The following is a 27,278-nucleotide window of genomic DNA, read 5'->3' as shown; positions in this document are numbered from 1 at the left end:
AGAAACCTATCGGTCTCTCGCTGCACACTCCGCTCCGGCTTGCCGAGATACCCTAAGGTCAATCAGAGCTGATTGACATCTCAGAGCGCCTGGACGCCCGGGATCTGGACCAATTTCCATGTCTGTGTCCCTTGAGCAAGAAAATTGGCGGGTCGACGCAACGGAACACAGCCTCAATGAAGACAAGCCGAGAATTCTGTGACTGGCTCTCTCACAGAACAAAAAGTCCGCTTTGGAAAACGTGATACAGCTCGTCGGTGCTCTCCGTCCCTATCTGCTCTGCCTATGCTGTGTCAGACAGCGTTGGTGTGCTAAGGATTATGTTTTCCGGAAGTCTTTCTGAATTGACCGTCCAAGACTGTTGGGCAGGATGATGAAGTGGTTGGACACTACAGGCTGGCAACAAAGAAGGGACAGACGCATGCTGTACTATATGTCCATTTGGCCAAAGCGGTAGATCTCGGTTCTTCAATTTTGGTCCATGGGCTCAACCAAGACACTCACTGAGAGGAGAAGCCGCCGGCTGGCCAATACTCTTACCCACCCCCTTGTCCGATGAACGAAGAACATCATTTGTAGTCACTGTAGCTATAGATTCTCTTCCTACACTGTCCAAATAATGTTGCAAATATTGGCTACCTATGGAGTTGCCATCCTTACCGTCGTCTTTGCACTCGGTATTCTGTTGCCCCCATGTGCCTGGCTCGTATCCGTCACTAAGATGTGGTGTAGTTCAGACTGATCTGAGTCTGAGGAGGAAGAATAAACAGAGGGAATGAAATGAAGGGAAGGTGATCCAACATGGCAAAGAAGCAAGCCACGTCACCCATCCTCAAGATTCTCTACCTCGCCTCAGCCAACCTTAAACCCAAACGTCTCGGGGCCTTCAAAGCACACGAGTCATACAAAGCTCATTATAAACATCTCATTTGCCATATAACGTCCCCTAGCAACGTTGTATTGTTGCATTTGCTGGCCCAATCCCCTGATGGGTGCCTTTTCCTGATCACAGTTTACCAAATCCGCTCGCAGCCAGATCCAGTCATCCTGGTGTACGCTTGCTGTATCCATCAATTCAAACCGAGAACAATCTGTGTATGGTATATCCTCCTCGCCCTCGCCTCATGCAGTTCTATCTATCACTACAAACAACAAAAAGCAGACCTTTCAGCGCCCAGCATCTCCTCGTCATGGCAATGGAAGGGGCTCATGAACCAAAGTATCCTCAGACACACCACTCCCCAAATTCCTTTTATCCCTTCGCGCAAAACAAACGCTTTCGGACATTGCTCGCCCAAAGCTAAACAGAACTTACGTGATAAGAGCCCAAGTATAACCATCATGACCCATGCTCAACTCATTTGTCATCACCAATCCACGACCCTTCCACATCGGGGCACCCCAGAAGAAAACAGGACAAGAAAAAAACAAATTATCAATAAACACTCCCCTGTGTACTCCGATCCTCCCTCTCCTCCCTCGCGAGCACCTCATCCGCCTCGTCCGCCCTCTCCCAGGTCACGGCGGTGTTGTCGGGCACGGGCACAGGCACGCCCTCGCCCACGGGCATAACAGCAACCATCTCGCGCCCGCTCTCCTCGTCAGCCTCGTCGTCGTCATTGCACGGCTCACACTCGCCGTCGGCCTCGTGCTCCCCGTCGCTGCTGTGATGGTCGCCCAGCCGGTTGGCGCGCATGCCCCTGCCCATGCGCGACCGTTCGCGGCGGTGGCGGTGCGGGAGCGCCGCCGGCGGGACGCCGAGGGTGGGCTTTTGTTGGGGTTGGTGTTGATGTTGGTGGGTTGCCGCGCCGCTGCCGTTGGGGTTCGTGGAGGTGGTGGTGGTGGCGAAGGCAGCGGTGATGGAGGTTTTTGTGGTGATGGTAGTGGTTGGGCACGAGGGGATGCTGGGGATGGGGGTGGTGGAACATGGAGAAGGGGTAATGGCGGCGCCTCGGCGGTGGGAACCGTCGTCGTCTTCCTCGGACGACGAGTCCGCGTCGTCGCTGGCACCGCTATTGTGTCCGCTGTAGGTGCCGCCAAAGTCGCGACCGACGTGGAGTTGCGTCGGTTCTAGCGGTCGTGGAAGCGCGTTGGGGCTTTTGAGGCGCGAGCGGATGCGGTCGTCGACGGAGATGAAGGAGGGCGTGCCGTCGGGGCTGGAGACGACATCTTCGTGCGCCCTGGTCACATCAATTTGCGGGCCGCTTATCGCGGGTTCGCCCCCGTCGCTAGCTTCGTCAGCGGTTTGGGACTGGAAGCGTTTGGCGGCTGGCCGACGGCTGACGATGGTGTGGCTGTTGGCTGTGCCTTCGAACGAGAGGTTGGTGATGCCGTGGGCCGTGCCAGGAGCCGAGCCGTTGTGTAGGGCGGTACTGGTGCTACCCCCTAAAACGCTGGTGCTGCTGCCCTCGTTTGCCGCCAGGCCGACGGCATGATTAGAGATGATGTTGTCGCTCTTGACCAGGTCAGCCAGCGTCGGGCGGATCTTGAAGCTCTTGTCGTGAGTGCACCCGTTTGGGCAGCCGCCCCAGCGACGGCGAACCTCGACCGTGGCGGCGCGGGCGAGCGTGGTGGCATCCTTACTGGTTCCGTTCGCCTTGCCGCCCTCGCCCTTCTCCCTGGCCAGCGCCTCGGCGCGCTCCCGCTTCAGCTCTGACCATGTCCGCAGCTTGTTCTCGAGGATGTACTTGCCGTTGTCGTCGTTGCGGCGCATAACGAGGAACTCGCAGTGATTGACGTTGCGCAGGTCTTCAAAGTACTCGACGCTGAAGTGGTACCACTTCATCAGAAAGACGCGGGACATGAGGCCGTGCGTGACTGTAATTGCATCAATATCATGCTCCATGCAGATGACGTATCCAGACGGACGCACCCAGGACGCAGACGCTCGCAAAGTCGTCCTCGCCAAACTGCCGCCACAAGCTCTCGTTGAAGCCACTGATGCGGTCATAGGCGTCGGCGGCGCTCTCGCCGTTGGGGATCCGGTAGAAGAAGTGGCCGTAGTCTGCACGCTCCTGCCACATGCGCTCCATCTCGGCGCTGCAAGGCTGGAAGTTGCCAAAGTCCTGCTCCCTCAACCGAGGTTCCTCATAGACCTTGATATTGTTGCGCTTGAAGGGGCTCGGCTCCGGATCGTCGCTGGTCAGGGTCGCTAGGATGCCCTCGGTGGTCTCCCGCGTGCGGCGGTACGGGCTCGTGAAGAAGTGCAGCGTGTCGTCGGCGCGCAGCATGGCGCGCAGGCGGCGGCCCGCTTCGTACGCCTGCTGCCATCCTTCTTGGGTGAGTTTGACACGGTGATCGGGAATGGTCTGGTGGATATCGCGGTTCTCTGGTGGGGATCAGTGGTTAGCTGAGGAGTCGAGCTTCTTACTACCGCCAGGCACATGACGTACTATTGCCCTCAGACTGGGCGTGTCTGATCAGGATGATAAGCCTTGGTCTGCCCATGGCGGACAACTAAACTAGAAATTTATCCAGTCTAGTCCCAGTGTAGTAGGGTGTTGTGTTGTGTGTTGGTCGTTGTCTCCAACCGGGAAAGGTCGATCTAACATGGGACAATCTCGAGTTTCGAAAGGAATGCCGGTAACCAAACTAGCGGGGCACGGCGCAGACAAGAGCGAGCAGCAGCTATGGCAGAAAACCCGTTTTCAACTGAGCCTCTAATACTCGTTATATATATAAGGGCCAAAGGTGTGCATGCAGATCCATTCATCCTCGCTCAAACCAGCCGTCGACTCATCCAAATGCCAGATCAGCTGCCCTGCCCTCGCCATCCGATGTATGGTTAAGATATTACCAACGCATAGCTTTGAGGGGCTGAGAGTTAGTTGGGCGTTTGAGCCAGCCGCGTGGACCCACCCACTGCGTCCTTTGGTCTTGGCAGTGCGCTTGGTGCCTGCCATGCGAAGTCAGTGTCAACACTTGAAGCTGATGACAATTGTTGCCCGGTGCATCGTGCTACAGGACGGCCAGAAACTGCAGTCAATGTACCGCCGGTATTCTCAATGGAAAGGTCTTTGAGCAGCCGAACTTCTTGTCGCCCATGCCTAGTTTACAGTATGCCTTCGTGCCGCCTCTGGCACCGCACTGGAACCCTGCATCAGGCGAATGCCGCTCATCTGGCCGCCATCGAATCAGATGGTCAGCTGAGTCCCAGCAGCCGCACAAGGCTGTGTGGACTGCAGTTGCCGCCCTCAAGCGCCAAGTGCACCTCAAATTGGCTGCGGTTTGATTTCGGGCTGCCGACGACGGCGGCTAATCACTGTACACTAGCGCCGGTCACTCTGCAGTCTCTCTACTGACCTCCGCTAAACATCCGTGGCATTCCAGTCTCTCTATTAACCATCTGGATGCCCGTTTGCGAGCTGCGAAGCTTGGACATGAACGGCGTGTGGCTTGCACTGTCATCACGTGCTCCAGCCAAGCCATCTTGTGATGCGGAAGAATCGAATTGAAGACCTTCGCCAAGCTAAGGCTGGCTGCACTGCGCCCCACTCTAACCTCCGTTCGCTCAAAGCTGTCGCGCATCGCAACCACCCAGGAAAATCAACCCATCACATCAACACCTCCCGAAACAGTTCAAACAAACCTTACCGACCACAACCCTCAGAATCAAGAAAAACAAACAATCCTTTGACACACCAAAAAGTTCCACACAACAAATGTCTTCCTCATCCGCCCAAACAACCCGCCCACCCCCCGCAAAGCGCCGCCGCGCGCTTTCACCAACCTCAGCCCAAGCCGCGCAGCTAACAGCGCTCTTCTCAAACCCTTCCCAAGAAATCCGCCTCCCGCCACCGCCAGGGAGCAGCGCAAGCACGGGTCGCAAACCACTCCCGCCGCCGCCCGAGATCGTGACCAACGTGCAGGGGTCCTCGGCCGGCGCCGGATCGGGCGAGTTCCACGTGTACAAGGCGGCGCGGCGGCGCGAGTACGAGCGGCTGCGGCAGATGGAGGAGGACCTGCAGCGGGAGAAGGCGGCCGCGGAATTCGAGGCGCGCAAGCGGGAGCGGGAGCGGGAGGACGAGGAGAGGACAAGGCGAAATCGGGGGCGGAGGGAGAAGAAAAAGAAGAAGAGGGCCGGTAAGGGCAACGGGAGCCGGGGTGGTGGGAATAATGATGATGATGGGGGGAAGCAAGAGTGGGCGCGTACAGCGGGGGATGGGAAAATGGAAGTGGATGTGGACGGGGATGGGGAGAAGGAGAAGTGCAACGAGGTGGGTGGTGGGAAGCAGGATCGGACAGCGCCAGCGCCAGCGCTGGCTGCGGCGGACAGGCCGGGGTTGGTTATCCACGACGATGATTGAGGAGAACGAGGAGAATGGTGCACATCAACACTGGGCACAAACAACCTGAGCACCGCAAGGAGCCGACCAAACCTTTTGTCTATCACAACAAGGCCCATTTATTACTTTAAACGGGGTATCTCCCGGCCAGCATCGGCCACTCCGCTGGCACAAGCCGGCTCTGGCCCCCGACTTTATTCGTCCATCCCACCGGCGCCCGTGCCGACGCCCGGTTGCGCCTTTCTGGCGCTGCAGATATCATCTACTCTCAACAAGAGACAAGCGGCCTATCATGGTCAGCACATCGCAGCCCCCAAGAATAGCTAAGCGAAGACCCAAAAAAAAAAAAAAACATAGTATAAAACATACCTCAATCGCCGTCTTCATGCTCTGCACCTTGATCGCCTCGGGCTCCCACACGCCGTAGTCCTTCATGTCCACCAGGGCGCCCGTGTCGCCGTTGACGCCCCACGAGCTCTTGCCCTCGGCGTGCTTGGCCCTCAGATCCGTCAGCACCCGGACGGGGCTCTTGCCGGCGTTCTGAATCAGCGTGCGCGGTATGACCTCGAGGGCCTCGGCAACGGCCTTGTACGGCCACTGCTGCACGCCCTCGATGCTCTTGGCCATCTGCGCCAGGCGCACAGACACGGCCATCTCGGTGGCGCCGCCGCCCGGCGACAGCCGAGGGTGGAACATGACGTTGCGCGCCACCCCCATGGCGTCCTGCAGGTTGCGCTCAATCTCGTTGAGCACGTCCTTAGACGGCCCCCGGAGCAACACCGTGCACGCCTTGGGCGATTTGCACTTTGTGAGAAAGGTGAAGTACTCGTCGCCAATCTTTTCAATTTCAAACAGTCCGCACTGCGTGCCCACGTCCGACTCCTGCAGGTCCTCTACCCGGTTGACAATGGTGGCGCCTGTTGCCCGGGCTATCCGGTTGTTGTCCGTCTTGCGCACCCGCCGGAGCGCGGTCACGTTAGCCTTCATCAGGTAGTGTTGCGCAAGGTCTGTTGGAGTGTCAGTGTTGCATCGAGTGCTGGGGAAGCAAGTTGGCAGACTCTACCTGAAACGCCCTTTTCTGTAATGACCAGATCCGGGTTCACCGCAAGGATTTGCTCGCACATGGCCTTGACCTGCTCCTCCTCGATCTGAAGGATGCGATTCCAGTCCTCCTCCTTGGTGATCTCGATGTTGGTCTGCGACTCGCCCTTCTTGTACTCGAGCGGGCAGTCGAGCAGGACGATGCGTGGGTTCTCAATCCGGCGGCGCATCTTGGGGTGCGTGATGTCCTTGTTGAGCATGACGCCGTCCAACACCCGGCTGTCTTCGATCTCGCCGCCAGGCACCTTCTCGACGCGCGCGTATCGCTTGATGTCGACCTCACGCTTACCGTTGCCCACCTCCCACGTCACGGTGCGCACTGCCCTGAGCGCCAGGCTGCACATGAGCTCCGACCATCTCGAAACGAACTTTGTGCCGATCGACGACGAGATGAGCTGGTACATGGCCTTGTCGTCGTTGACGTCGATCGGGAGCGAGATTTCGTCGATGATCTGGAGCGCGTCCTTGAGCGCCCGCTTGAATGCCGCGATGATGACCACGGGGTGGATGTTGCGCTCCAGCTGGGGGAGCGCCTGCGCCAGGATCTCGCCGGCTGTCCGCGTCTGTCAGAGCTCCTGCACAACACTCCAACACCCGGTGTATCCAGCCCCACTCACCCAAAATGATGACCGTCGTCGTCCCATCGCCTACCTCCTCGTCCTGCGTCCGGCTCAACTCGATCATGCTCTTGGCAGCGGGGTGCGACACCTCGATCTCGCGGAGGATGGCGTGGCCGTCGTTGGTCAGCACGATGCCGCCCATAGGGTCTAGCAGCATCTTGAGCATGGCCTTCGGGCCGAGGCATGACCGGATGATGTCGGCGACACTATGTTAGAGAATAAGTGAGACGCGGGGCTCTATCATCGGGCGCCGGCAAGAAGGCGAGGAAGGGGGCCATACGTTTTAGCGGCGGCGATGTTGGACAGCTGGGCTTTCCGCCCAGTCTGCCTCTCACCGCTCTGGGTGTCTGTTCAGGTGCATGTCAATGAGGGGGTCCCGATGGAGAGACACAAGCCAGGCGGGAGAAACTCTGGACGTTGACATACTCATGACCAAGACAGGGGCCTGCATCTTGCCTGTCGTTGGCTTTCTCCTCGTCCTAATTTGTTGTGATGTGTTTTCTTGTGTAACACCTTTGGCGTAGAAGAGTACTGTGACTGAGAGGGTCGGCGAGGGTTGCGAAAAGCACCGATATTATGGGCTGGTTAGGTTGTTGCTGTTTCCTGTCCTCGGCCAGGCAGCTTGCTTCAAAGTGGGATGGCCCGAAAAGTTCAGAAAATCGGACCCACCCGAGCTTGCTGGCCATGGGGACCGGGAAAGGATTTGTGGGGCAGCCGAATCAACCACACTTCCATACCCAGGAGGTCTCGTCAGGGGGTCGGAACTGGGAATGCTATTACTGCAGTAACTTTGGTTCCCAGACGCCGTGTTGCTCGATGCAAACAAACATTAGGTTGACTCTAGAGTCCGCTTTAGTACCTTAGTATTCAACTCAGCAGAAAGCGTCGCTAGACTATGTACTAGTAACCGGAACAAGACACTACATACATACACCACGACCTACACCTAGAGGCCTTCCACAATGCATCTTCCATTGCCACAGATGTCGGACCCTCCTCCCATTCAGATCCCGCTTTGTATACAAGACAATCAACCAAGCTGACGTGAGATTTAACCCACACCCGCTCCTAAACCAAGCCTCTCACGAAGCCCAAACACTCCCTCATCTCTAACCATTGTGGACTTGCGTTTCCAACAGTATATGCAAAAAGTGAACGCGAACCCAAGAACGGCAAAGCCGAAGTCAAGAGAGAGTTTAGTCTGGGCAACCAGCTGGTTTTCGAGCAAAGGAAAATTAGGTCTTAGTAGGTGTGCTGCTGTATGATGTCTCCATCAACGCCGGAAAAGGTGAAGGCACAAACAACGGTTTTTGCGATAAGAGTCTTTGTACGTAAAGAGAAACGGAGAAAAACGCTCATCGATGTCCAATGGTATACTGTACTTGCAGAAGCGTACTGAACGCGCTGTTTCAGAGAGGGTGTGCTCGGTAACGACGGGTGAACAATTAAAAATTCTGCGAAATGCCAGCCGTCTGCTGCGGGTAGTGCGCCGGGTTCTCGATGCGTGTGTTCCTCCGAGCCGTCACGTCGCGGATGACGGGCGAGCCGCCTGCCTCAACCGGCTGCTGGCCGCCGTAAGGGTTGTCCGTATACGGATTGCCGCCGCCGTACTGGTCGTACTGGTCGTAGTAATGGGGTCCTCCGCCGTACGCAACACCAATTGGGCCGTCGCCAGAGCCGTCTGACCGGCCGGCAGCGCTATACGACGACGAGGCGTTCGAAGGGCCGCGGTGCACGCCGACGCGGTTATTGGCCGCCGATGGCCCCATCGCCCCTAGAATTTCACCCTCGGGAGAAGGAGGCACCTCGCCCATCAGGGGCTCTCCGGAGCGCGTGTCTGAAACGGCAGCACGCGTGGGCGAAGCAGCGTCAGAGTACGAAGCCCCGGCGCCGCCCGACATGGTGGTCGACGCCTTCCTCCCCGTAGAGCCAGCAGCCGCGGTGCTGCCCCAGCCTCGATAGCCCGACGCGCCGTCATCCCTCATCTCATACGCAGTGCTGGCCACTGCGGGTATCGTGGGGTCGGCGTTCGGGTTGTAGCCATAGTCCTCGACCTCCTTTCGCCGTTGCTCCTCGGCGTCCTTCCGCTGCTTCCGCTTGCGCCACAAGAAAATACCCACCAGGACAAGGATGGCAACAGCTGCAATGGGCACCACCACCGCCACGGCGATCCGTCCGCTGTTGCTCAGCCCTCCGCTCGGGTTGTCAATGGGGCTGATGGCAGGGCCTGATGTCGAGGAAGGAGATGGCGATGATGTGGAGTTGCTGGGCAGGTTGGTTGGGGCAGAGGTAACGGTCCGATACGAGGTTTCCGTTGAAGTTGGCGGAGGGGGTCGTGAAGTACTCTCCGCCGGAGGTGGTGTTGTTGTAGTGCTAGGAGCGGCTGGGGGTGCGCTTGACGTGGACTCGGGTGGGGGAGGCGAGCTGGTCGTTGTCGTCGTGGTTGGGGGGGCCGGTGGTGAGCTTGATGTAGAAGTCGTGGTTGGTGCATCCGATGTCGATGTCGACGTCGAGGTATCGGGCGGAGGAGGGCTAGTGGTCGTCTCGGGTGGGGGAGGCACCGACGACGACGAGGTGGGTACCTCGCCGCCGGGCGTTTCTGTGCTGTTCGACATGGGAAGGGTCTGGCGCCTGAGCCGTGGGAAATTCCTGTACGGAACTGACATGTTAGTTGGCAGATTTGCGACATGGGCATGACCAGACAGGTTGCAGTGCATCTGAGGTAGGGGGGAAGGTGACCCCATGCACCTCAAATACGAAGTGATTCGGAGCCGCAGCTCTGCGCAGGAGAAGGGGTGCAGTTGTGAGCTGCCTCAGGGAGAAACAAGCTGTGTCAGACTACGGACCTTCAGAGAGCGACAAGGTCAACGTCGTCTGCGAAACCGGCAGCACAAGGCGGCCGGGTACGAGCGACGACGATGTCTGGAGACAGCGCAGGAAGGGGGCGTCTGAGACGCAGAGCTGGGCTGCGAGACCAGATGGATTGGCTGCGGCGCGACGTCCAGACGACGAATGGGCCGCTTGGCGTCCGAGGGACGGTCTCTGCGACCGTCGGCGCGAACTGGCGATTCTAAACGCTGGAAGCGAAGAAAAAAAAGCAGACGCGCCGGAAGTGAGGAATAAAACAGACACTTCAGGAGCCGCTCAAACGGACGGTCCTCGTTCGTCGTAATCGTATGAACGCGTCGAGGATGCAAAGAGGGAAAGGAAGGATGCGTCGGGCTGACGCTTGGAATTGCAGGAAATTGAGGCCCTGCTTTCTATTTCCGCTCGCTGCAGGGTGCACTTGCTGGACTGGCATCCATTGTTTGGGCGGGTCCCCGGCGCAGGCTGTGCCGGGGTCAGAGCCTAATTTGGACTGAAGCGGTGCGCTAACCCGCACCTCAGTGGATAACCACCCTTACGGATACGCCGTAGCAACTGTTCCACGGAAGCACTGCTCCCTTTCCCAACATGCTCGTCCTCGTGTTCAGATGTCTGGGTGGTTTTGAGGCTGTTGCCCCGTGCAAGGACAAGCGAAGCGTCCATCGACGCCCTGGATGAAGACAAAAATAATAAGGGTTCAGATGGCATGAGTCGCACGACGACCTGGTTCCTGGGTCAATGGGGTCTTTTTGGCGGGGCCGAATCTCGGCTCCGGACTGCGATGGCAAGCCCAGAGCTTACTTTGGCAGCTTCAAAGCTGCAGCGAGTCAGCGACAAAGCGAGTACCGAGGAGGGTGCGGAATGCTCCGACATCATCCAAGACCATGACGTCCGAACAGTGGGAGCAGCCGATGTCGATCAGCCACCACCAATTCCATCTGATGAGGATCCCAAGGTCTGGATTGAAATTTTGAAAGGCTCTCGGCCGTGATGAGTGGCTCGCTGTTACGGCTGTCTGTGAACAAAGATTCTCTCCTCCATCGATGCTGACGCTGCTGAGTAACATGCATGCAAACATGACTTAATTACATGCATTCATCCCTACGAATAAGACCGCTGGTTCGATCGCCTTGAGTATCGATGACAATTGCTTCATCAACCGAAGTCTTGTCCGGATCATAACGGGCAGCAGGACATGGCAGGCAAGTTCGGAATCTTGTCATCACCGAATCTTTGAAGATTTTCCTTTTCAGGTTTTTTGTTCTCTTGCCCCTCCATCAGTTCCAAACACATCGTGTTGAACACATTTGATGCCACCAGTTCAAGCGGCGATTCATAATACTTCGGATGGCTGCTGCGCCGCATCTTCCCCAGGCAGTGCAGCCTTTTCACCGATTGGCCTTTTCTCACAATTACCTTGCCCGCAGCGAGGACTCTTCGCACATAAGGTAGGTCAGCCACGTTATGGCCTATGGTCTGCCTGATGCAGAAGTAACCCACTGCCGGTTTGCCACAGGTCGGGCTCGATGCAGTGAACGAACCACACGGGTTGACTATGTGCCGTCGACCCTGACATAACATTGCGGCTGGCAGCTCAAAGCTTAGAGAAAGCGGCGGCCTTATTTTTCTTCAGGGTACAGGTACTTAGGTATGCTCAGCTAGGGCTGAGGGTAAGCCAACGGATGGCTGTCTATTCAGGGCTCACAAGTCTATGAAAGGCAAGCTGCTTCAATTCAAAACCATTACTGAGTACGGTAGTAACTTAGGTACTAAGGTCAGACATGGAGCCGGTAATAGACTGCTTCTCCCCGTTGCTTAAGGGAGTTTCCACTGGCGGCTTCCTCATTTTGCTACCTATGTCTAAGTAATGTCAAATATATAGGTAAGGTAAGGGCCATCGGTTCACTGCAGGAAAGAAGGCATTAAATCCCATAACGTTAACTAATTAAGAAAGATTTTTGATCTTTATAAGAAAGGAAACATAACTAGTTATATAAATTCTTTTTATCTTCTTGTCAGAAAAGAAATCAACAGTCCTCCTATTGTTACTCTATCCTCCAGTTGCATCCTCGACTTGTAAATTGAGTGGTCTACTCTCATACCAAAGGCGTTTTGTAAAGTCAAATCTATCAATTATATGTGCCTAGGTCCTTCGCAATAAAGCCCGTCCGGCAGGTATCACCTGGGAACCCATTCACAGACTCTGCCCTTCCGTCCCCCGTTTAAAAACCTTTCATAACCCAGAAACGCGCTCCAGTACTGTACCATCCATCCACCGCCCCCTCACGTTACCTCCCAACACCCGCGCTCCCTACACTAAGGGTATCGGTATCTACTTCAACCCAAACCCCTCACTCTCCCTCACCGCCCTCCACAAGACCCCCTCAAACCGTTCTCTTTCCCTTTCTTCCTCCCCGTCCCCTTCCTCTCCATCCATCCCCCTCCCCCCACTTCTAACCCGCCAAAGCCCAACCGAATTAAAACACGTCCTCGCCGTCGGAAACCGGCCACACTCTTCCCCAAGACAAACGATCCGAATTCCCAACGAGGCAGCCCCGACGGCCGGGACGCGATCGCTGCCCGTAATGAAGGCCAACAACCGCCTCTGATCGCGCGGCGGGGCGCGCTCAAACGCCTCCCAGAACCAACGCACCGTCGGCTCGTCCTCGGCCGGGTCCAGGTCCCCTTTTGGTTTTTTCTGGGAGGAATCCCTATTATTGAGATGGTGGTGGTGGTCCCAGCCGTCGTAGGACGCGACGGCCCTGAGGGCGGCGACGTCGAGCGGCTGGTCCGTGACGGACGAGCCGCGGATGAGGAGCTCAATTTCCTCGGGCCGGAACAAGGATAGGGCGTTTACGGCGGCGGCGGCGGCGGGTGGGGTTTGGTAGTTTTGGTTTATTGTTGTTGTAGCAGTAGTAGAAGAGGAAGAAGAGGAGGAGGAGGGTTGGTGGTGGTGGGAGCAGACGGTGTAGAAGCCGCGCTTGAAGGGCTCGAATTGGCGGGATACCGACGTGTCGAGGAGGTAGCGGACGTAGGCGTCGACGTATTCCTTGCGGTTGGCGTTGGTGACGGGGCGGTGGGCGCCGTTTGGGCAGAGCGGGATGTTTTCGAGGGCGCCGTAGCGTGACGTGTCGACGGTGAAATCAAGGCAGAAGGTGGATTCCACGTCGCCTTGGAAGGTGAGGAGTTGGCGAAGCCCCTGGGCGAGGCGTGGGCGGTACTCGGCCAGGTCGTCTAGGGTGAAGGTCATGGGTTCTCGGCGGGGTTGGGTGCCGGGGGAAGATGCGGCGGTAGGGGCAGCGTGGAGGAGTTTGCGGAAGGCGAAGGGCGGGAGGGCGACGTCAAGGATGGTGGAGTTATAGATGGCCAGGCCGAGCACGACGCCGACGAGGAAGAACTGCTCTGAAGGCTCGAGCGAGTTGGGGTTGAAGTAGCAGTACTGGGAGTCCTCGTCGTAAAGAAACATGCCTTGGGCCACGGTTAGTGATGCTTCTGACATGCGGTTGAGAACACAGAACCTACCGTGGTCTGGGTTGAACAACTCCCGGACAAGAAGCAGAAACCACTCCTTCCTCAAGCCGCCGGCATCGACACCCTCTTCTCCCTTGAAATTGATCTTGAGCCCCTTCTTGATCTCCTCTCCCCCGGCCCCAATCACCTCACTCACAGCCTTCAAACTGTCATCCACCAGACACTCCCGGCGGATATTCAAGACCAGAAACTGCTGCACCGCCCTGTTGGACATGATACTGTCAAAGAAGGCATCCCGAGCCTTATTCTCCATCTGCCGCCTGGCGTCGTGCTCCAGAATCTGAATCTTGGCGCCGATGCTCAGGAGAAATGGATGCTCACAGAACGAAAACCGGCCCTGTTTCCGCTCCCAGGCCTCAAAATCAGCAACGAGATCCGAGTCGTCGAGCAGTGTCACGTAAAAGTCGCTCGTAGCAAGGATCTGGCCCGGCGCCTGAACAAGCTCTCGATGCCTAGTTCCCAGGCCTTCCGAATGGCTGGTCTGGTCGCGGCGGACGTGGCCCATGTTGTTAGCCGCGAACAGAAAGCCGAGGATCTGGGCGGCTGCTCTGATCTGCCAGTCTTCCTGATATACTACCTTCTTCTTCTCCGGCTGCTTCCTCTTGTTCGAACGCCGTGCCTGCCCTAAAGCTGCGTGTAGCGAGGCAGCTGACGGGCTCGGGCCCATGTTCGGAATCAGGCCGCCTGTATAGTCGATTTGAGCCTCATATTTCTTCTCGTTCTGGCGGATCAGACGGTAGGTGAGGAAGCCGGCAATCAGATCTTTGGTCTGCACGAAGGACGGTTCCGAGTACCGGGCGAACCAGGCCACCAGATAGTTGTGACAATCGACGGGTGTGTTTGACATGAGTCCCACGATGCGTTTGATGATGGCCGAGTGTCGACCTGATACAGGTCCAGAACCGCGGGGAGATGCACCACTCGGTATTGGTAGACCATTCGCTGGCTGCAATCTGCCGGCATACGGCCTGTATGATGCGTGTAGAAGGGGGTTGGCGGTTATGATAAGCAGGAACCGAAGATCCTGTGGTTCGGTAATGCGTCGCCCCGGGCGCTTGAGGATTGTCTCGCTAGCCTTCAGGAGCGCCGTTTGAGCATGTTCCTGTCCAGCGAGAATCTGGGCTTCGATATTCTGCAGTGCGGCCGGGGAAAGGGCGAGAGCTGGGTCGTCGGCCACCAAGCGCTCATAGATATGCGACCAAGGCCGAGCTGGTTCGATGGCGACCATGTACCACTCCTCCATCTCTGCCCAGTCTAAGTGAGGGCTCCTCGAGCTGACCATGGACTGGCTATTATGGCTCCGGCCGGACGGCGTTCTGCCTGGAACCACACCGTCATTTCCGGTCCACCAGGTACCGTTCTCGGCGAAGTCGCCCAACAGCAGAACTTTGGGGTCCATCTCGAGGACAGGGTAGCTGGGGCTGCGGACTTCTCTTCGAGTTTCTACGTGGTCCGAGGGACGACGAGGCCTGCTGTCCCCTGCACGACTGAGCCCTTGATTATGGCTTCGACGTATCAAAAAAGAAGAATTCAAACAATGAAACGAGGTGAAACACCTGGTGATATAGTCTTCCAGTGGTCCAAAAATTCTCCTACCTTCCTCTCCCGGGCTCGGCGGCGGTCGACCCTGACGGCAGCCAGAGCCTGGCGGCGTTGACTCGTGGAGTGGTAGAGGTCTGTCTGTGAAGGATGCGGAACAGGACCGAGACGGGGTGGCCCCCCAACTTGGAGCGCGACTGTGCTGAACCGGACGCTGAGGAGAGCCCGGAACCAGCCGTTGCTCGAAGTTCAGCGAAGCCTTGGGCCGCAGCGGTAAAGGAGTCCCTGTTGACAGCGCAAGCGAACTGATATCGCCTGGGGAGAGCGACGACGGGGGGACATGTGGTTCCTGACCACTCGGCGAACCACCCGGGTTCTGTCTCTTCAATGCGAACGCTAGGTAAGAGCGCAGGCATTGCTCAATCAGGGACTTGGTGTAGGCGAGCGAGATGGTCTTGTCTGCATCTTGTGTCAGCCAACTGAACAGCTTGAGCGTCGGAAGAGACTTGGTCAGGATTCATACCACTCGCCGCCCCAGGCGGCTCCTCCAACGTCACGACCGGCTCCCTATTAGCATCTTCTCTTCCTGCATCCAGGCTCGAAGGTTGCAAGTCGTTGATGGTCATGCAGATGGTGCACCGGAATATATGCAGCTCCTTCGGCCAGCGCACAAGCGACCCGCACGTCATGCAGCGGCCCGCCGCAAAGTCCCTGCTGCCAATCGAAGAGCCGTTCCGGTGCCCGCGCATCGTCGGCGTCGGTTTCCTCTTGGAACTGCTGAGCCCCTCCTCGCCGGAATCAGACCATAAATCGTCCGCCCCAGCCACGGGGCTCGATTTGCTCTTCTTCTTGCTCGAGAAGAGTGATGGGAACGAAGAGTGGCGAATGTGGCGAGGCCGGGACTGTGAGTGGCTCCCGCTCCGGGGGTGGAGATCCTCGTCAGACGAACTGGAGTCGTCGCCCTGGAGGAGGTGGTTCTGCATGTTGTCCCAGACATCGATCTCCGACACTCGAGAGGCGCTCCGGTACCGTCCGCCGGGGGTTGTGCCGTGCGGTCCGCCATGCGCATGTTGGGGCGTCAGGTGTTGTTGACCCTGAACTGGGCCGGGCCCTGCTGGCCGGCGAAGATCGCCGCTTCTGTCGGGCCAGGCAGCCATTGTGTTGTCGTTGATTGCATTTGCGCGCCTCATGGTCTCGGTTTCCCCGCTGATGGCCTATCCAACATTGGGAGCCTTGCTTCTTCGAGACAGCCGAGGGTCGCCAATAACTCGACCAAAAGAAAGACCGAGGAAGAGGTTTTCAAGCTGACTCAAGCTGCAAGATCAAAGCCGCGACTCACCGACGCCAGGAGCCCGCCCCAAGGCAGTCGGTAGGTGGATCAGTCAAATATGTTTGAGCTCAGATATTCAGATCGACGACGGCTGTGGTGACACCGCTGCGTGACAGGGTCCCGACGGCGAAGTGAATCCAAGCCAGATCCGTTACTAAGCATGGCCTGCCACATCAAGTTGACGAACATGCTTGGCCCAAGCTCACAGCAACGTCAAAGAACACAATCAGTGACGGGGAGTTAAGGTTCTCGCCAAAAGGCTGAAACACATGCAACGCAAAGGCCAGAGCTGCCATTTGGATCTCGATGTCGAGGGCCGAAGAAGTGCAGGTTCAGGCAGCCCACTCAGTCCAGTGAGAGGTGTCGAATCGCTGCGGTTTTACGCAACCGCGGCGCAGCGCAGCGGCTGAAAAAGGTCATGCATTTCATTGTCCCGTCCCCATCAGCCAGCTCATGCATAACTCTCAAACAAATCCAGAATCAGTCGAACAACGGAAAATCAGACGTCAAAGCTCGTCAGACCTGAAACCTAGACCGCAGCATGCTCAGCTACTCAAAAGGGTCGAACCTGCTAATAATAACCAAGGGATCTGCAGGAACCGCCTTGGAAAAGCACCCGAACCCATCACTGCAGCATGCTCATCCTTCCCCAAACCACCCAACCCAAGCGAAGACCTTGTGAATACGAGTTCATACATAACCAAACTCACCAGGCAATATGTGGGGGCATAACAGGCACCGTGACATTGGATCCCAGGAACAAAGATGGGGCACTGCAAGACAGACCTCAGCGTCACTGCAGCCGAAAGAAACACAGTGCCACGCAAGCCAATGGGAGACAAGAAACCTACAAGAGATCATACCCTCTTCTATTGGTATCACTACAAGGGTTCGCAAGATAAACACCCTAGAAGGTAAAAAAAATAGAGGTCAGAAACACATCGTTCCTCCCACACACAATCCATCCGTGCTAGAGGGGTTTCGAAATCCTCAAGCCTCAAGCGTCCCCACTCACCAGGCGGCCGCAGTGCATAGCAGAGGAGAGTAGAGCAGAGCAGAGACATAGAAGAGAAGCTCTTGCCTCTTAATCCTCCTCCCTCCCTCCCCCCAAATTCACCATCACAACCCGTAAAACTCCCACCCATCGCCCCCACCATCACCACCACCGTCCCCCACCCCCCTATTCTTCCCCAGCTCATACCCCTTGGGCAAGAACTCCGTTCTGAGCTCCTCCCCAAGTCACAGCTCATCATCCTCCAGCTCCGAGGGCTTAAGCAGACCCCCGACCTTGGACCGGCGCTCGTGGTCCGCCGCGAGGCGATCCCGCTCCTGCTGCTCCTTCTCGACCTGGTACAGCTCGGCATTGTCGCCCGCAAACTCGCGGAGCGAAATCAAAAAGTCGCGCAGTGCCAGCCGGAACTTGTCATACTGCGTGTTGAGCGTGAACAGGCCCTCAACAAAGGCCGTGATTTGGACCCTGGAAAATAGATGTCAGAACATAAGAGTTTCATGATTTCTTGGTCTGGCTGGGTTGGACAGGAAAACCAAAGAGAAAGGATGACTCACGGCGTGAGGTTGGAGAAAGCGTTCTGCAACAGTGTGCTGACAAAGTTGGCCAAGAACTCGCGGTTGCTTGTGCCCGGTTGCGCCTGGTCGGGCTGGTAGATCGGCCCCTGAATCTTGGGCTGCGTGCCGTCGGCAGGGTGCACAAAATAAAACAGGCGCATTAGCAGCATCGACTGCGTCTTGAAACCAGCCTTGTGGTCCTGGTCCGTCAGCACGAAAAAGACGTCCTGCAGGATCGTGATGAAGAACTGGTTGAAGAAGGCGTTGGACGTCTGCACGTCCGTCTTCTCGGCGATGTTGTTGATCAACTCCAAGCACATGTTCAGCCCGGCCGTCTCAACATCGCGGTTGTCGTGCTTGCTCGCCCACATGCAAGAGTCGATGACAAACTTGAACTGCCGGTTGTCGAGCTTCAAGAGGGCTGCTGAAGGTTAGAACGGTGCACCAAGAAAACGCAAGCTGGGGGGACATACCTGGGAAGCAATGGAGGTTGATGGCCCGCAATAGGTTGAAGAATTCGACACGATGCTCAGGGAACTCCGAAAAGTCCTTGTTGATCATGTCAAGAGTGCACTCAAACACATTCTCCATGATCACAGGCACTTGGTCCTCCATAAGGCCCTAATGCCGGGGTCAGCGCGTCTCAACCAGACAGCCGTACTGCAATGTCTGGACATACCGAAAGCTTGGTGATCATGGCTGTCATGGCCCTCAGAACCTCGGCATCCCGTGCGCCCGGAACGTTCCGGTTATAGTCGACCAGCACAGAGTCCAGCAGTTGCGGAACCATTTGGCTCCTGACAGCCTGGAGGTCCTCCGCCTTGTCGACAAATGTCTCGACGAGCTTCAGGATCTCCTTCTTGATGGTCCGGAGACCGCGGACCTTGGGCATCTTGGTCGCAACCTCGCCTAACACATGGTAAGCACACATTGCCGACAGAAATCCGAAATGTTACTAACCTTCACGGGCAACCGCCTCCGAGATGAGCTGGCTCGTAGCAGCATACATCTGCAGCATGTCGTTGTACAGCCGCCCAATCTGTGGATAGAAGTAGGGGCCGATGGACGAGCAGGCCGACACATTGGTCTTCATAATATTGCCAATGATCTTGATGGTGTCGGCGTCCTGCAGGATCGCAGGGTTCATCGTGGCTTGCTTGATGATTTCATCCCAGGCCGCATTGGGAATGGCCATCAAGTCGGACAAGAGCCGCTCTTGTTGATTCCTGTTGCCTTGCGCGGCTACCATATACCCACAGGCTTCGTAGAAGGTGTGAACCTGCTGGGGGGTAAGATCGCAGGTGATCTTGGCGAGGTTTCTGATGATCTCCTCGATAAACGGCTCGTTCTCGCTCGGCTGGAGCGCAACAAAGTGGCGCCTGCACTGTTTCGCGATCTTGATGAAGGTATCACACGCCATGTCCTGGACACCTGGGGTGGGTTAGCAGAGCGAACCTTCTTCCGCAACGGAGAATTGACTCACCTTCGTGGGACTCGTGCATAAACTCAAAGAGCTTATTGACAACCGTCTTAAGGAATTTCCAATGCGCCTTGAGGAAGCGCGGGTACTGCCCCACGATGTACATGATGTTGCTGGCGACGACGGCCTTGTTGTCCTTTCCGCGTTTCATCTCGGTCAGTCCCAGTAAGTCCTTGATTACCGTGACAAGGAACCGCTTCTCCGTCTCTTCGTTCATGGCTAGGGAAATAGAGCCGATGGCCCAGCAGAGCACGTTGCAATTGTGCCACGACCATTCAGATCCGTCCACCTGCCGCGCGAGCTTCTCCGTCATGATCTGCTCGGTGTCGACAACGTCAAGATGGGTGAGGTAGACCAGGCATTCCCGGATTGTCTTGTACAGCTGCACCGTATCGGTCTCCTTGACGAACTCGCGGACGATCTCGCCCTCGTCGTTCTCCACAATCAACACTTCCTCCGGTCGGACCATCTTCTCAATCATCACCACCCGCAAGTTCGACAAGACCTCGTTGTACTTGTGCTTCCGGAGCGGGTAGTTAGTGAGCAGGGCCGGATTCGGTGCGCCGCCGCCGCCCATCATTCCCAGAGACATGGACGTCAGATCGGATATCGGGAGGGATTGCATCTCCTCGTAAAGCTCTTGGACAAGCTTCAGCCAGTAATCCAGGCAGATCTTGAAGATTTCGCGGTCGTCAATCTGTGAGATTCGGATGAGGTAGAAATGGCCGTGGGTGAGGAAATCTCGGTTCGGAAGGTTCTCGATCAGCTGTGCGGTGGGTTAGCCCTGCCACGGCCCATACGCTGTCTGGAACTTACCGGCAAATGCATGCCGAAGAAGTTGCAGAGGAAGAGCGCCAAATTCTGGATGAACTCCTGATCGCGGGAGTTGCTCTGGGGATATGTCGTCTTGAGATCCATGTCCAGGGGAATAATGTTGGAAATGGTCGTCAGAACCTCGGTGAACATCTTGACCAGCTGCTCGTCGTATGTGTTAATCTGGCCGGGCCCTCCCGTTTGCAGACCTCCGATCTCCGTCAGGCACTGGAGCGTGACATTCCGGAACTCTGGCACCTCGAGGAACCGTGTGCGGAGAGTTTCGATAAGGGGTGTCTCGAAAATGTAACCCAAGGGAATCCAGTTGCAGAAGCGCAGCAGCGTCTCGAGGGTGGCTTTAATAAGGCTCGGCTGCGTCGCGCTGTTGAGGATCTCCTGGCATAGCTGGAAGATCTGGGAGAACTCGGCGCACATGGTCGTCTTCAGGTTGCGGGTCTTTGTCGACGTCATTTGCTCAGCGGAGTAGTCAAACACCTCCTCGGACAGGAGGCGCAGGATAATCATGTTGTTCTCGCACACGGACAGGCTGGAGTGGCAGGCCGAGATGATCTCGTTGATGAAGGTGGGCCAATTGTGAGGCCATTCTTGCTTCAGGACCGAGACGAGAACGAGGTTTAGCTTGTTGAGAAGGGTGCGGTGAGTCTTGAGGGCCTCCTCGGAGCTAGAGCATTGCAGGATGTACTGCACGACGAAGTTGCGGATCCCTAGTATTTGTCAGCCATCCGTCTCTTACCATTCCCACGGGCTCGATAGCTTGCCTTGACACTGCTCCCGTGGCAGGACCTTCCACCTTGTCATGATCACATTATCAAGAACCTGCAAACCCAGGACTAGAACTGTATGTGAGTGTTCGAACCACCTCGGCCAAAACGAAAGAGGACGGACATTTGGTTTGCTCATATGTTGCCCTCGAGAGGATATCGTCGACCATCAACCAGGCATCCGGGTCTTCCTTGAACTGCAGCGCATTGTTAGCTCGCTGATATCGAGCGGTGACTTGGCCTCGGCGGTCCGCTGGGATACGTGCCTGGTTCAAGGCTGCTTGGGCAGCTTTTTGCTGTTTGCAAAGAAAGTCGGTCATCAGCATGCTCGTTCGACGCACAGACGGGTACATAACACGGGTTTACCTGGTCGCCGCGGCCCTCGTAGAAGGCCCGGACGGTGGCGTCCAACTCCTCGATGGAGACGGGCATGGTCGCAGGCCTTGTAACGTCGGTTGTAGAATCTCGCGGGGGAAGCTGGCAAACGGAGTGCCGAACGAATGCAGACAAGGACAGTTGGTGGTTGCAGGGCGATGCAGAACGCAGGTCGGTCGCGTTCTACTGCGGGGGTTGGGAAGTCCGGAAAAGAGTGCCAAAGATTCAAGAGGGCGGTCAAAGTCTATGAAGACGACTGAAAGTGGAATATGACGGAAGCATGGGAAGAGATTGAGGATCGGGTCGAAAGCTCCAAAAGGCCGAACCCCACCAGCCTCTCGATTGTGCTGCAACCCCGCCTTCAATGCAGCCTTGCTGGCGCTGGAAGCTCCGGATGGCTCCAATATGCCGTTTCCGCCAAGACGCATGACGACGGGGAGAGCAACCCTAACCCTACTAGGTCGTGAAAGGGAACTCTTCCATATCCGATTTACTCTTCTTTTGTATCTATCTCTGTTCATGGTGTTTATGTCTTGCAGACTCATTACCGAAACTGACTGACGGCCCACTCAAGACTTGGCGTTGTCTATCTCAGGGTTCTAATGGACAGGGTTTTGCAACAAGTAGGCACATAGACACCACTACTACCCTTTTGAATACATACACTCTATGCCCCTTTATATCCACATTCAGCCAAGGCCTCCTTCAACGACTTGATAGCGTGGTCGATGTCATTCCGCTTTGGATCGAGCTGGGAGATGTTAGCACGCCTTCTCTTGCGAGACCTGGCTCACGTAGACGAGCACTCACCACGCTGACGCCCATGTGTCCAAACCGGATGTACTTCGCGGCAATTTCCTTGTGAATGCCGCCGGCAAACACGACGCCCTTCTTAGCGAGGATGGGCAGGAGGTTGGCCCCCTTGACGCCCTCAGGGAGGTAGATGGCCGTCATGCCGTGGGCCTGCTCGTCGCGGTTGGCGGCGACCTGCTTCAGCCCGAGGTCGGTGATGGCCTTCTTGATCCGGTCCGAGGCGGCCTTGTGCGCGGCGAACCGCTCCGACACGGGCTTGACCAGGATTTGGCTGAGCGCGGTGTGTAGGGCATGGATGAGTTGGGGAGAGGGGGTCGCAAAGTAAGAGGGCTTCTTGGCCTCGTAGTTTTGCATGACTGTTTGGTGGTCAGCGCCGCGGGTGCTGAGAGGACTATAAATCCTTACTTGGTGTCCAGTTCTTCATGGAGGCAAAGTACGACGCTGGCGGCGTCTTCCGGTTTTGAGCAGTCTTCATGGCCCGGCCGCTGAACATGGATATGGAGAGGCCGGCAGGGCAGCCAATGGCCTTCTGGCTAGCTGTGACAACGCCGTCCAGGCCCCAGGCATCAAAGTCAATCTCCTCGCACGCAACACTGCACACGCCGTCGACAATAATGAGTGTGTCGGGCGAGATGCGGTGGACGAGCACGGACAGCTGCTGCAGCTCGCTCAGGACTCCGGTCGAGGTATCGACATGTGTGACGGTGATGGCCTTGTACTTCTTTTCCGACAGCGCCTTCTCGATCTCGGGCAGCTGGGGCTTGGTGCCCACGGGCGCTTTGAGCTCCGTGACATTGGCACCGTACACACGCAGGCAGTCGGCGAAGCCATCGCTGAAGTAACCGGTGCCCAGCACGAGGACGTCCTCACCGGGCTCTATCAAATTGGCGGCCACAAGATCCCAGCCGAGCGTACCTGAGCCGGACAGAACGAACGGTTGCGACGCCGGGTCCGAGGTCTGGAAGAGCTTTCGCAGCATCGACAGAGTCTCGCCAAAGGTTGCGACGAAGCCAGCGGAAACATGGCTCTCACTATAGCTCATCTGTCAACCTCATAGTTTCGCACAAGCCTTCGAGCGCCAGCCATGCAGCATACCTGAAGTGACTCATGGACTGCAGCACCGCATCGTCGAACTCGATGGGCCCCGGGATCAGAAGCGTCGGGTGTGCGGGTTGGAACGACATCTTGGGCGAGGTAGAGAGACTGCGCGACTGTGTTTTGGGCAGCAGGGAGGTGTCAATGGTGTCCGGTAGGCGCTCGACGGCGTAAGGCGTGTTGATCGGGTAGACCGGGGCGAGGTGTCTGGAGATGAGTGATAGCCGGGCGGGGTGATTGTCCGGCGGGTTTTGGCGGGGCATCGAAGCCGGTTCTAGGAGTCGTCTGAACACCGAGCGCGGAGTACCACGCGCCAACTTGGATACCTCGGGTGGTAGCACCATGGAAGGGCGGGAGTTTCCCACTACGTGTAAGCTGCAGTTCCCGATCTCTTCCCGAATTTCAACGAAGAGAATGAAATTTTGAACGATGCTGCAGGAATCTGAGAATCGGCGGTGCTCACTCCAAATGGAGAACCGAGTATTATTGAGATTTTTACGGGGTACACTCAGTACATTTCGGGCGGTCCCCGCCGGTAGCGGCGCTCAGGTCCAGAGAATATCCGCATTCCCGGTTTTGGTTCGGCATCTTTTCTGACTGAGCTCGGGGGATCCGGAGAATCGGCGGACGGAACCACCTACTTCCCCCAGTGCGACTGGAAAGAGTAACAAACAGGACGGGCCAGCGTTGGCGAGTAACGATGGCCGGCGGATGGGTTTTCCCGTCTCCGATTCACAGGAAGCTCAATTCTTTCGAGGGCCGTACCTGAGCCGCGAAGACGAACCCGCAGGTTTGCGACGCGGCATGCCGGCGACCAAGACGGGCAATAATCGGGATTTGATCATGAGAGCCAGAGCTATCACTAGCTCTCATACCTTTTGAAGTTGTCAAAATAGTTATCACAACAACCGTCCCATCACCATATCCAAACTCCGCGGCGCTACCCTGACGAACACCGGACAGTGTTGGTTGAAGGAGCCTTATAGGCCGGCCCGGGCGCTGATACAAATCTCAAGTCCGACCGTTATTCCAACCTTTACTCACCTTGCTTCTACAATCAACATCTTTGACTCAATTCCACGCCCATCCGCCAGCTTCCCAACCACAACCCACATGCCCGGACGAGGATGACTCACTGCCTGGGGTGGCGGTGACGGCTCCTGCAAGATGGGAGTTAGGTTAATGCCTAGGGAATCTCCGGGGTACATGGGAGCGTTTTGGTGGTTTGCAGGATATGGGAATTGGAGAGGGAGCTCCGGGGCTAGGGTCCAAAGAGAAGACATTATAACTGTAGAGTTGCCTGTTCAGTCACGAGAAGGGCTGCGTTCCGGCTTGACGCTCGTCAGGCGGGCACACCGCATGGATCGCCCATCCCGTCTTACCCATTCCTCCGCCTACCAGATACGTTGATTATTCTAGGTCCCACCACTCAAGGAGCACCCCTTCGCCTTACAGCTTAACGACCAACTTCTCCCCGCTCACCCCCTTCCTCAAAGTATCCAACGCCGTCTGCAGCCCGCCAAGCCCTCCCTCAACAACTCGAGTCGTCTGGGGCACAACCTCACCAGTCTCCAACCACGCGCTCAGCGACTCGCCAAACACTTTGGCCGCCAAATCCCGCCTCTCAGTCCAGATGGCTCTCCCCCTCACAAAGACAGCCTCGATACCCTCACGCAGCGCGACCTGCTCAGGCCAAGTCCACAGATGCGCCAGCTTCTTGGTCCCAACCCCCTTCGACCTGGCCAGGACATCGAGCACGAGCGGGACGGTCTCGTCGGTGGAGATCGGGTCCACCGCGTACCGGATCTCGGCGCCGGCGCGCTCGGCGGCAGCCACGAGGTCGCTGACAGCGGACGGGGAGCGGTAGTCGGCCACTTCTGTCGCGCCAAGCGAGCGCACCAGGGCGTGGTGCCGCGGGCTGGCGCTGGCGAACACCTTGAGTCCTGCCAGCCGGGCGAGCTGGATCGTGGTTTGGCCCGCTGAGGAGGCGCCGCTCCATACCAGGATGCCGACGGGCGGGTTGGTGGTGGTGGTGGTGGTGGTGGTAGTAGAAGTGGAGGTGTTGGTTGGGAGCGATGGCAGGGGCAGGCCGAAGACGTCAAAGAGGGTGATGGTCGCGGCGACGACGGATGTAGGCAGCGTGGCGGCGTGCTGGAAGTCGAGGGCGTTTGGTAGCTTGGCTACCGTAGAGGCTTGCACTACGGTATAGGTCTGAAACGCCGCGTGGTCGGGGTTCCCGGTGGCAGTGACCGGGGCGCAGGCGAGCACGCGGTCGCCTCTTTTGAACGAGCTGACAGCAGAGCCTACCGCTGCCACAACGCCCGAGACGTCTTGAGAAAGAGGAGTTAGAGGGGGCCTACAACTACTAACACGCGTCTAGAGAGCGGGTGACGTACCCGTGCCGAGGACCGTTGGGTACGAAGCGACGTACAAGCCGAGGGCCTGCCGCTTCCAGTCGATGGGATTGACGGCAATGGCGTGATTGCGGATTAGGACCTCGTCTGGCCCGGGAGAGGGGATAGAGCGCTGCTGAATGACCAGGTCGTTGCCGGCGGATGGCAGGACCGCAGCCAGGTTGTTGGACATGATAGGAGACGAGAACTCTATGCCCAAGGTGCAGTTGCTTTTTCTGGACTGTTACCACTGAAGCGTTACGGATGCCATGAACTGTACTGTGACCCATCCAGGGCCGTGTCCCTGAACTCGGCGATGGCCTTTATATCATTCGTGTTGAACCCGTACGGTATGTCCCGTCCTCAGCATGATTGCCAGACATGTGCGTTCTGCTAAGTCCGGGTCCTGAAGCCTGTGAAATCCTCACGCCGGTGTAAACACAAAGAAGGCAGAGAACGGTCTTAAGCTAACTCCGGGACGGCACGCTATGTTCAGGCAGGAATTGGGTGTGTGCGTTGGCTGACGAGGTATTTTGGAGCTTCTCGCGATAGTTGGATCTTCTCACGGTGCACTGATGACACTGGCGAGTCCGAGGGGCTCGGTCTTGGGTCGTTGACCGAGGTCCATCATTGGTAATCTTCGATTTTTTGCCTTGCTTGAGACCGTGCACCAGACTGTCACTAAACCGATCTCGCCGTGACGAATCTCCTGCATTCAGATGTCGCCATACTCGGAACATTGGCTACCGGGTTAGATACAATCCAGCCCTCATTTGTTCGTTGGCGTGACACATGGCGGGGCACTTCCTCAAGACATGAATAAAACCAGGAGATGTAAGAAAACAGCGTAGAAAATATAATGAAATGTGAAGACAGAAAGTAAGGAAAGAGAAAGAGAAAGACAAAGAAAAAGAGGAAGAGAAAGAGGAAAGAAACAAAGAAAACATAGAAGTAGGCCAAAGCGAAAGAAGATGAGGTGTAACTAAGGGTAACACCTGGACTACCTAAGTTCCGCGCTAACAAACAAACCAGGGGTGGAGTTGTACTTGGACCACGTTGGCGGTTGTTCGGATGGGCCCCGATGAGTTCTGTCAGGCGGTGCTAGCAGTACGGCAAGTACGGAGGCGTGAAAGCTGTTCTCTAGAGGGAAGGTGAGAGGCTATTCAGAGAGTCATAGAGTTACAGAAATTTATTCAGGTTTGCAAGAGGCGTGTTATTTGGGCGATTCTGAAACTGTCTCATTTGTTTTTGATGCTGGGGCTCTGGTAATCTGTCTTAGTGTTCGGTGGGAGCTGGGGCATATATTTGGTGATCTTCCGTAGGGATATCGACAATTCTCCGCTGAAGACCTGTTTTGATGCCGGGCAAATCGAGCTTCCACGGACATGAGTTACGTAGTCCTCTAGACGTCTGGACCCCGCAACGGAATCGGCCCCACAATGGAATCCTGGCACCGCACCACCATTCCAGACATGACTAACTTCAACTCAACACAACTCATCCACTTCTGGGCCAAAATCAACATGACCGCTATCCGGGAAGAGCTTATTCAATTGGCTATAGCCGAGGTTCAAGAAGGCCTTTGTTCACAGAAAGATGCAGCGGAAAAGTACAGCATCCCACAGTCTACCCTGAACCGACGGCTTCATGGCGCCCACCCTCGACAACAAGCCAAAATCCACGAACAACG

General features: G+C 56.7%; 8 protein-coding genes across 8 annotated transcripts; 1 reads left to right on the top strand and 7 right to left on the bottom strand.

Moving 5' to 3' along the window:
• Window positions 1-1,435: 1,435 nt before the first annotated feature.
• Window positions 1,436-3,447, bottom strand: N657DRAFT_574835 (phosphoglycerate mutase-like protein; the record flags this gene model as incomplete). The annotated part of the gene is made up of 3 exons (XM_062789056.1): window positions 1,436-2,817; window positions 2,873-3,328; window positions 3,393-3,447. 3 exons carry the CDS (start codon window positions 3,445-3,447, stop codon window positions 1,436-1,438), a joined length of 1,893 nt encoding a protein of 630 aa, XP_062646395.1.
• Window positions 3,448-4,661: 1,214 nt separating this feature from the next.
• On the top strand, window positions 4,662-5,306 carry N657DRAFT_672483 (uncharacterized protein; the record flags this gene model as incomplete). Its single annotated transcript, XM_062795641.1, has 1 exon — window positions 4,662-5,306. One exon carries the CDS (start codon window positions 4,662-4,664, stop codon window positions 5,304-5,306), a length of 645 nt encoding a protein of 214 aa, XP_062646394.1.
• Window positions 5,307-5,369: 63 nt separating this feature from the next.
• On the bottom strand, window positions 5,370-7,643 carry N657DRAFT_646326 (T-complex protein 1). Its single transcript, XM_062793102.1, has 6 exons — window positions 7,433-7,643; window positions 7,287-7,353; window positions 7,004-7,212; window positions 6,349-6,939; window positions 5,655-6,292; window positions 5,370-5,572 (listed from the first exon to the last, which is right to left on the bottom strand). The coding sequence occupies exons 1-6, from the start codon at window positions 7,455-7,457 to the stop codon at window positions 5,480-5,482; spliced, it is 1,623 nt and encodes a 540-aa protein (XP_062646393.1). The 5' UTR covers window positions 7,458-7,643; the 3' UTR covers window positions 5,370-5,479.
• Window positions 7,644-8,451: 808 nt separating this feature from the next.
• N657DRAFT_574676 (uncharacterized protein) lies at window positions 8,452-9,672 on the bottom strand (the record flags this gene model as incomplete). Its single annotated transcript, XM_062789048.1, has 1 exon — window positions 8,452-9,672. The coding sequence occupies one exon, from the start codon at window positions 9,670-9,672 to the stop codon at window positions 8,452-8,454; it is 1,221 nt and encodes a 406-aa protein (XP_062646392.1).
• Window positions 9,673-12,203: 2,531 nt separating this feature from the next.
• On the bottom strand, window positions 12,204-16,098 carry N657DRAFT_574660 (HECT-domain-containing protein; the record flags this gene model as incomplete). Its single annotated transcript, XM_062789046.1, has 4 exons — window positions 12,204-12,281; window positions 12,330-13,339; window positions 13,394-15,400; window positions 15,468-16,098. 4 exons carry the CDS (start codon window positions 16,096-16,098, stop codon window positions 12,204-12,206), a joined length of 3,726 nt encoding a protein of 1,241 aa, XP_062646391.1.
• A 1,021-nt stretch (window positions 16,099-17,119) lies between these two features.
• On the bottom strand, window positions 17,120-21,608 carry N657DRAFT_646324 (uncharacterized protein). Its single transcript, XM_062793101.1, has 11 exons — window positions 21,279-21,608; window positions 21,179-21,208; window positions 21,037-21,109; window positions 20,910-20,981; window positions 20,134-20,855; window positions 19,321-20,083; window positions 18,798-19,268; window positions 18,517-18,746; window positions 18,311-18,458; window positions 17,838-18,258; window positions 17,120-17,748 (listed from the first exon to the last, which is right to left on the bottom strand). Exons 1-11 carry the CDS (start codon window positions 21,342-21,344, stop codon window positions 17,511-17,513), a joined length of 3,234 nt encoding a protein of 1,077 aa, XP_062646390.1. The 5' UTR covers window positions 21,345-21,608; the 3' UTR covers window positions 17,120-17,510.
• A 153-nt stretch (window positions 21,609-21,761) lies between these two features.
• Window positions 21,762-23,935, bottom strand: N657DRAFT_646323 (PLP-dependent transferase). The gene is made up of 4 exons (XM_062793100.1): window positions 23,196-23,935; window positions 22,506-23,131; window positions 22,098-22,456; window positions 21,762-22,038 (listed from the first exon to the last, which is right to left on the bottom strand). Exons 1-4 carry the CDS (start codon window positions 23,456-23,458, stop codon window positions 21,955-21,957), a joined length of 1,332 nt encoding a protein of 443 aa, XP_062646389.1. The 5' UTR covers window positions 23,459-23,935; the 3' UTR covers window positions 21,762-21,954.
• A 709-nt stretch (window positions 23,936-24,644) lies between these two features.
• Window positions 24,645-25,781, bottom strand: N657DRAFT_575144 (GroES-like protein; the record flags this gene model as incomplete). Its single annotated transcript, XM_062789081.1, has 2 exons — window positions 24,645-25,525; window positions 25,592-25,781. 2 exons carry the CDS (start codon window positions 25,779-25,781, stop codon window positions 24,645-24,647), a joined length of 1,071 nt encoding a protein of 356 aa, XP_062646388.1.
• Window positions 25,782-27,278: the final 1,497 nt, after the last annotated feature.

This window comes from Parathielavia appendiculata, assembly GCF_033297405.1.
Source record: "Parathielavia appendiculata strain CBS 731.68 unplaced genomic scaffold N657scaffold_8, whole genome shotgun sequence".
Classification (NCBI taxonomy): domain Eukaryota; kingdom Fungi; phylum Ascomycota; class Sordariomycetes; order Sordariales; family Chaetomiaceae; genus Parathielavia; species Parathielavia appendiculata.
Note: the sequence above shows the minus strand (reverse complement) of the source record. Positions and strands in the feature narration are given on the sequence as shown.

Excerpts from the sequence above, each read along its gene's own strand:
- N657DRAFT_646326 (XM_062793102.1), bottom strand. The coding sequence starts at position 7,457 with ATGCAGGCCCCTGTCTTGGTCATGA. Across the intron at positions 7,354-7,432 it reads GGCCCCTGTCTTGGTCATGA|ACACCCAGAGCGGTGAGAGG; the intron begins GTATGTCAACGT and ends GCACCTGAACAG. Across the intron at positions 6,293-6,348 it reads TACAGAAAAGGGCGTTTCAG|ACCTTGCGCAACACTACCTG; the intron begins GTAGAGTCTGCC and ends ACACTCCAACAG.
- N657DRAFT_646324 (XM_062793101.1), bottom strand. The coding sequence starts at position 21,344 with ATGCCCGTCTCCATCGAGGAGTTGGACGCCACCGTCCGGGCCTTCTAC. Across the intron at positions 19,269-19,320 it reads TATGCACGAGTCCCACGAAG|GTGTCCAGGACATGGCGTGT; the intron begins GTGAGTCAATTC and ends AACCCACCCCAG. Across the intron at positions 18,459-18,516 it reads CCATGATCACCAAGCTTTCG|GGCCTTATGGAGGACCAAGT; the intron begins GTATGTCCAGAC and ends CCCCGGCATTAG.
- N657DRAFT_646323 (XM_062793100.1), bottom strand. The coding sequence starts at position 23,458 with ATGCCCCGCCAAAACCCGCCGGACAATCACCCCGCCCGGCTATCACTC. Across the intron at positions 23,132-23,195 it reads CAGTCCATGAGTCACTTCAG|TGAGAGCCATGTTTCCGCTG; the intron begins GTATGCTGCATG and ends GATGAGCTATAG. Across the intron at positions 22,457-22,505 it reads CATGAAGAACTGGACACCAA|TCATGCAAAACTACGAGGCC; the intron begins GTAAGGATTTAT and ends ACCACCAAACAG.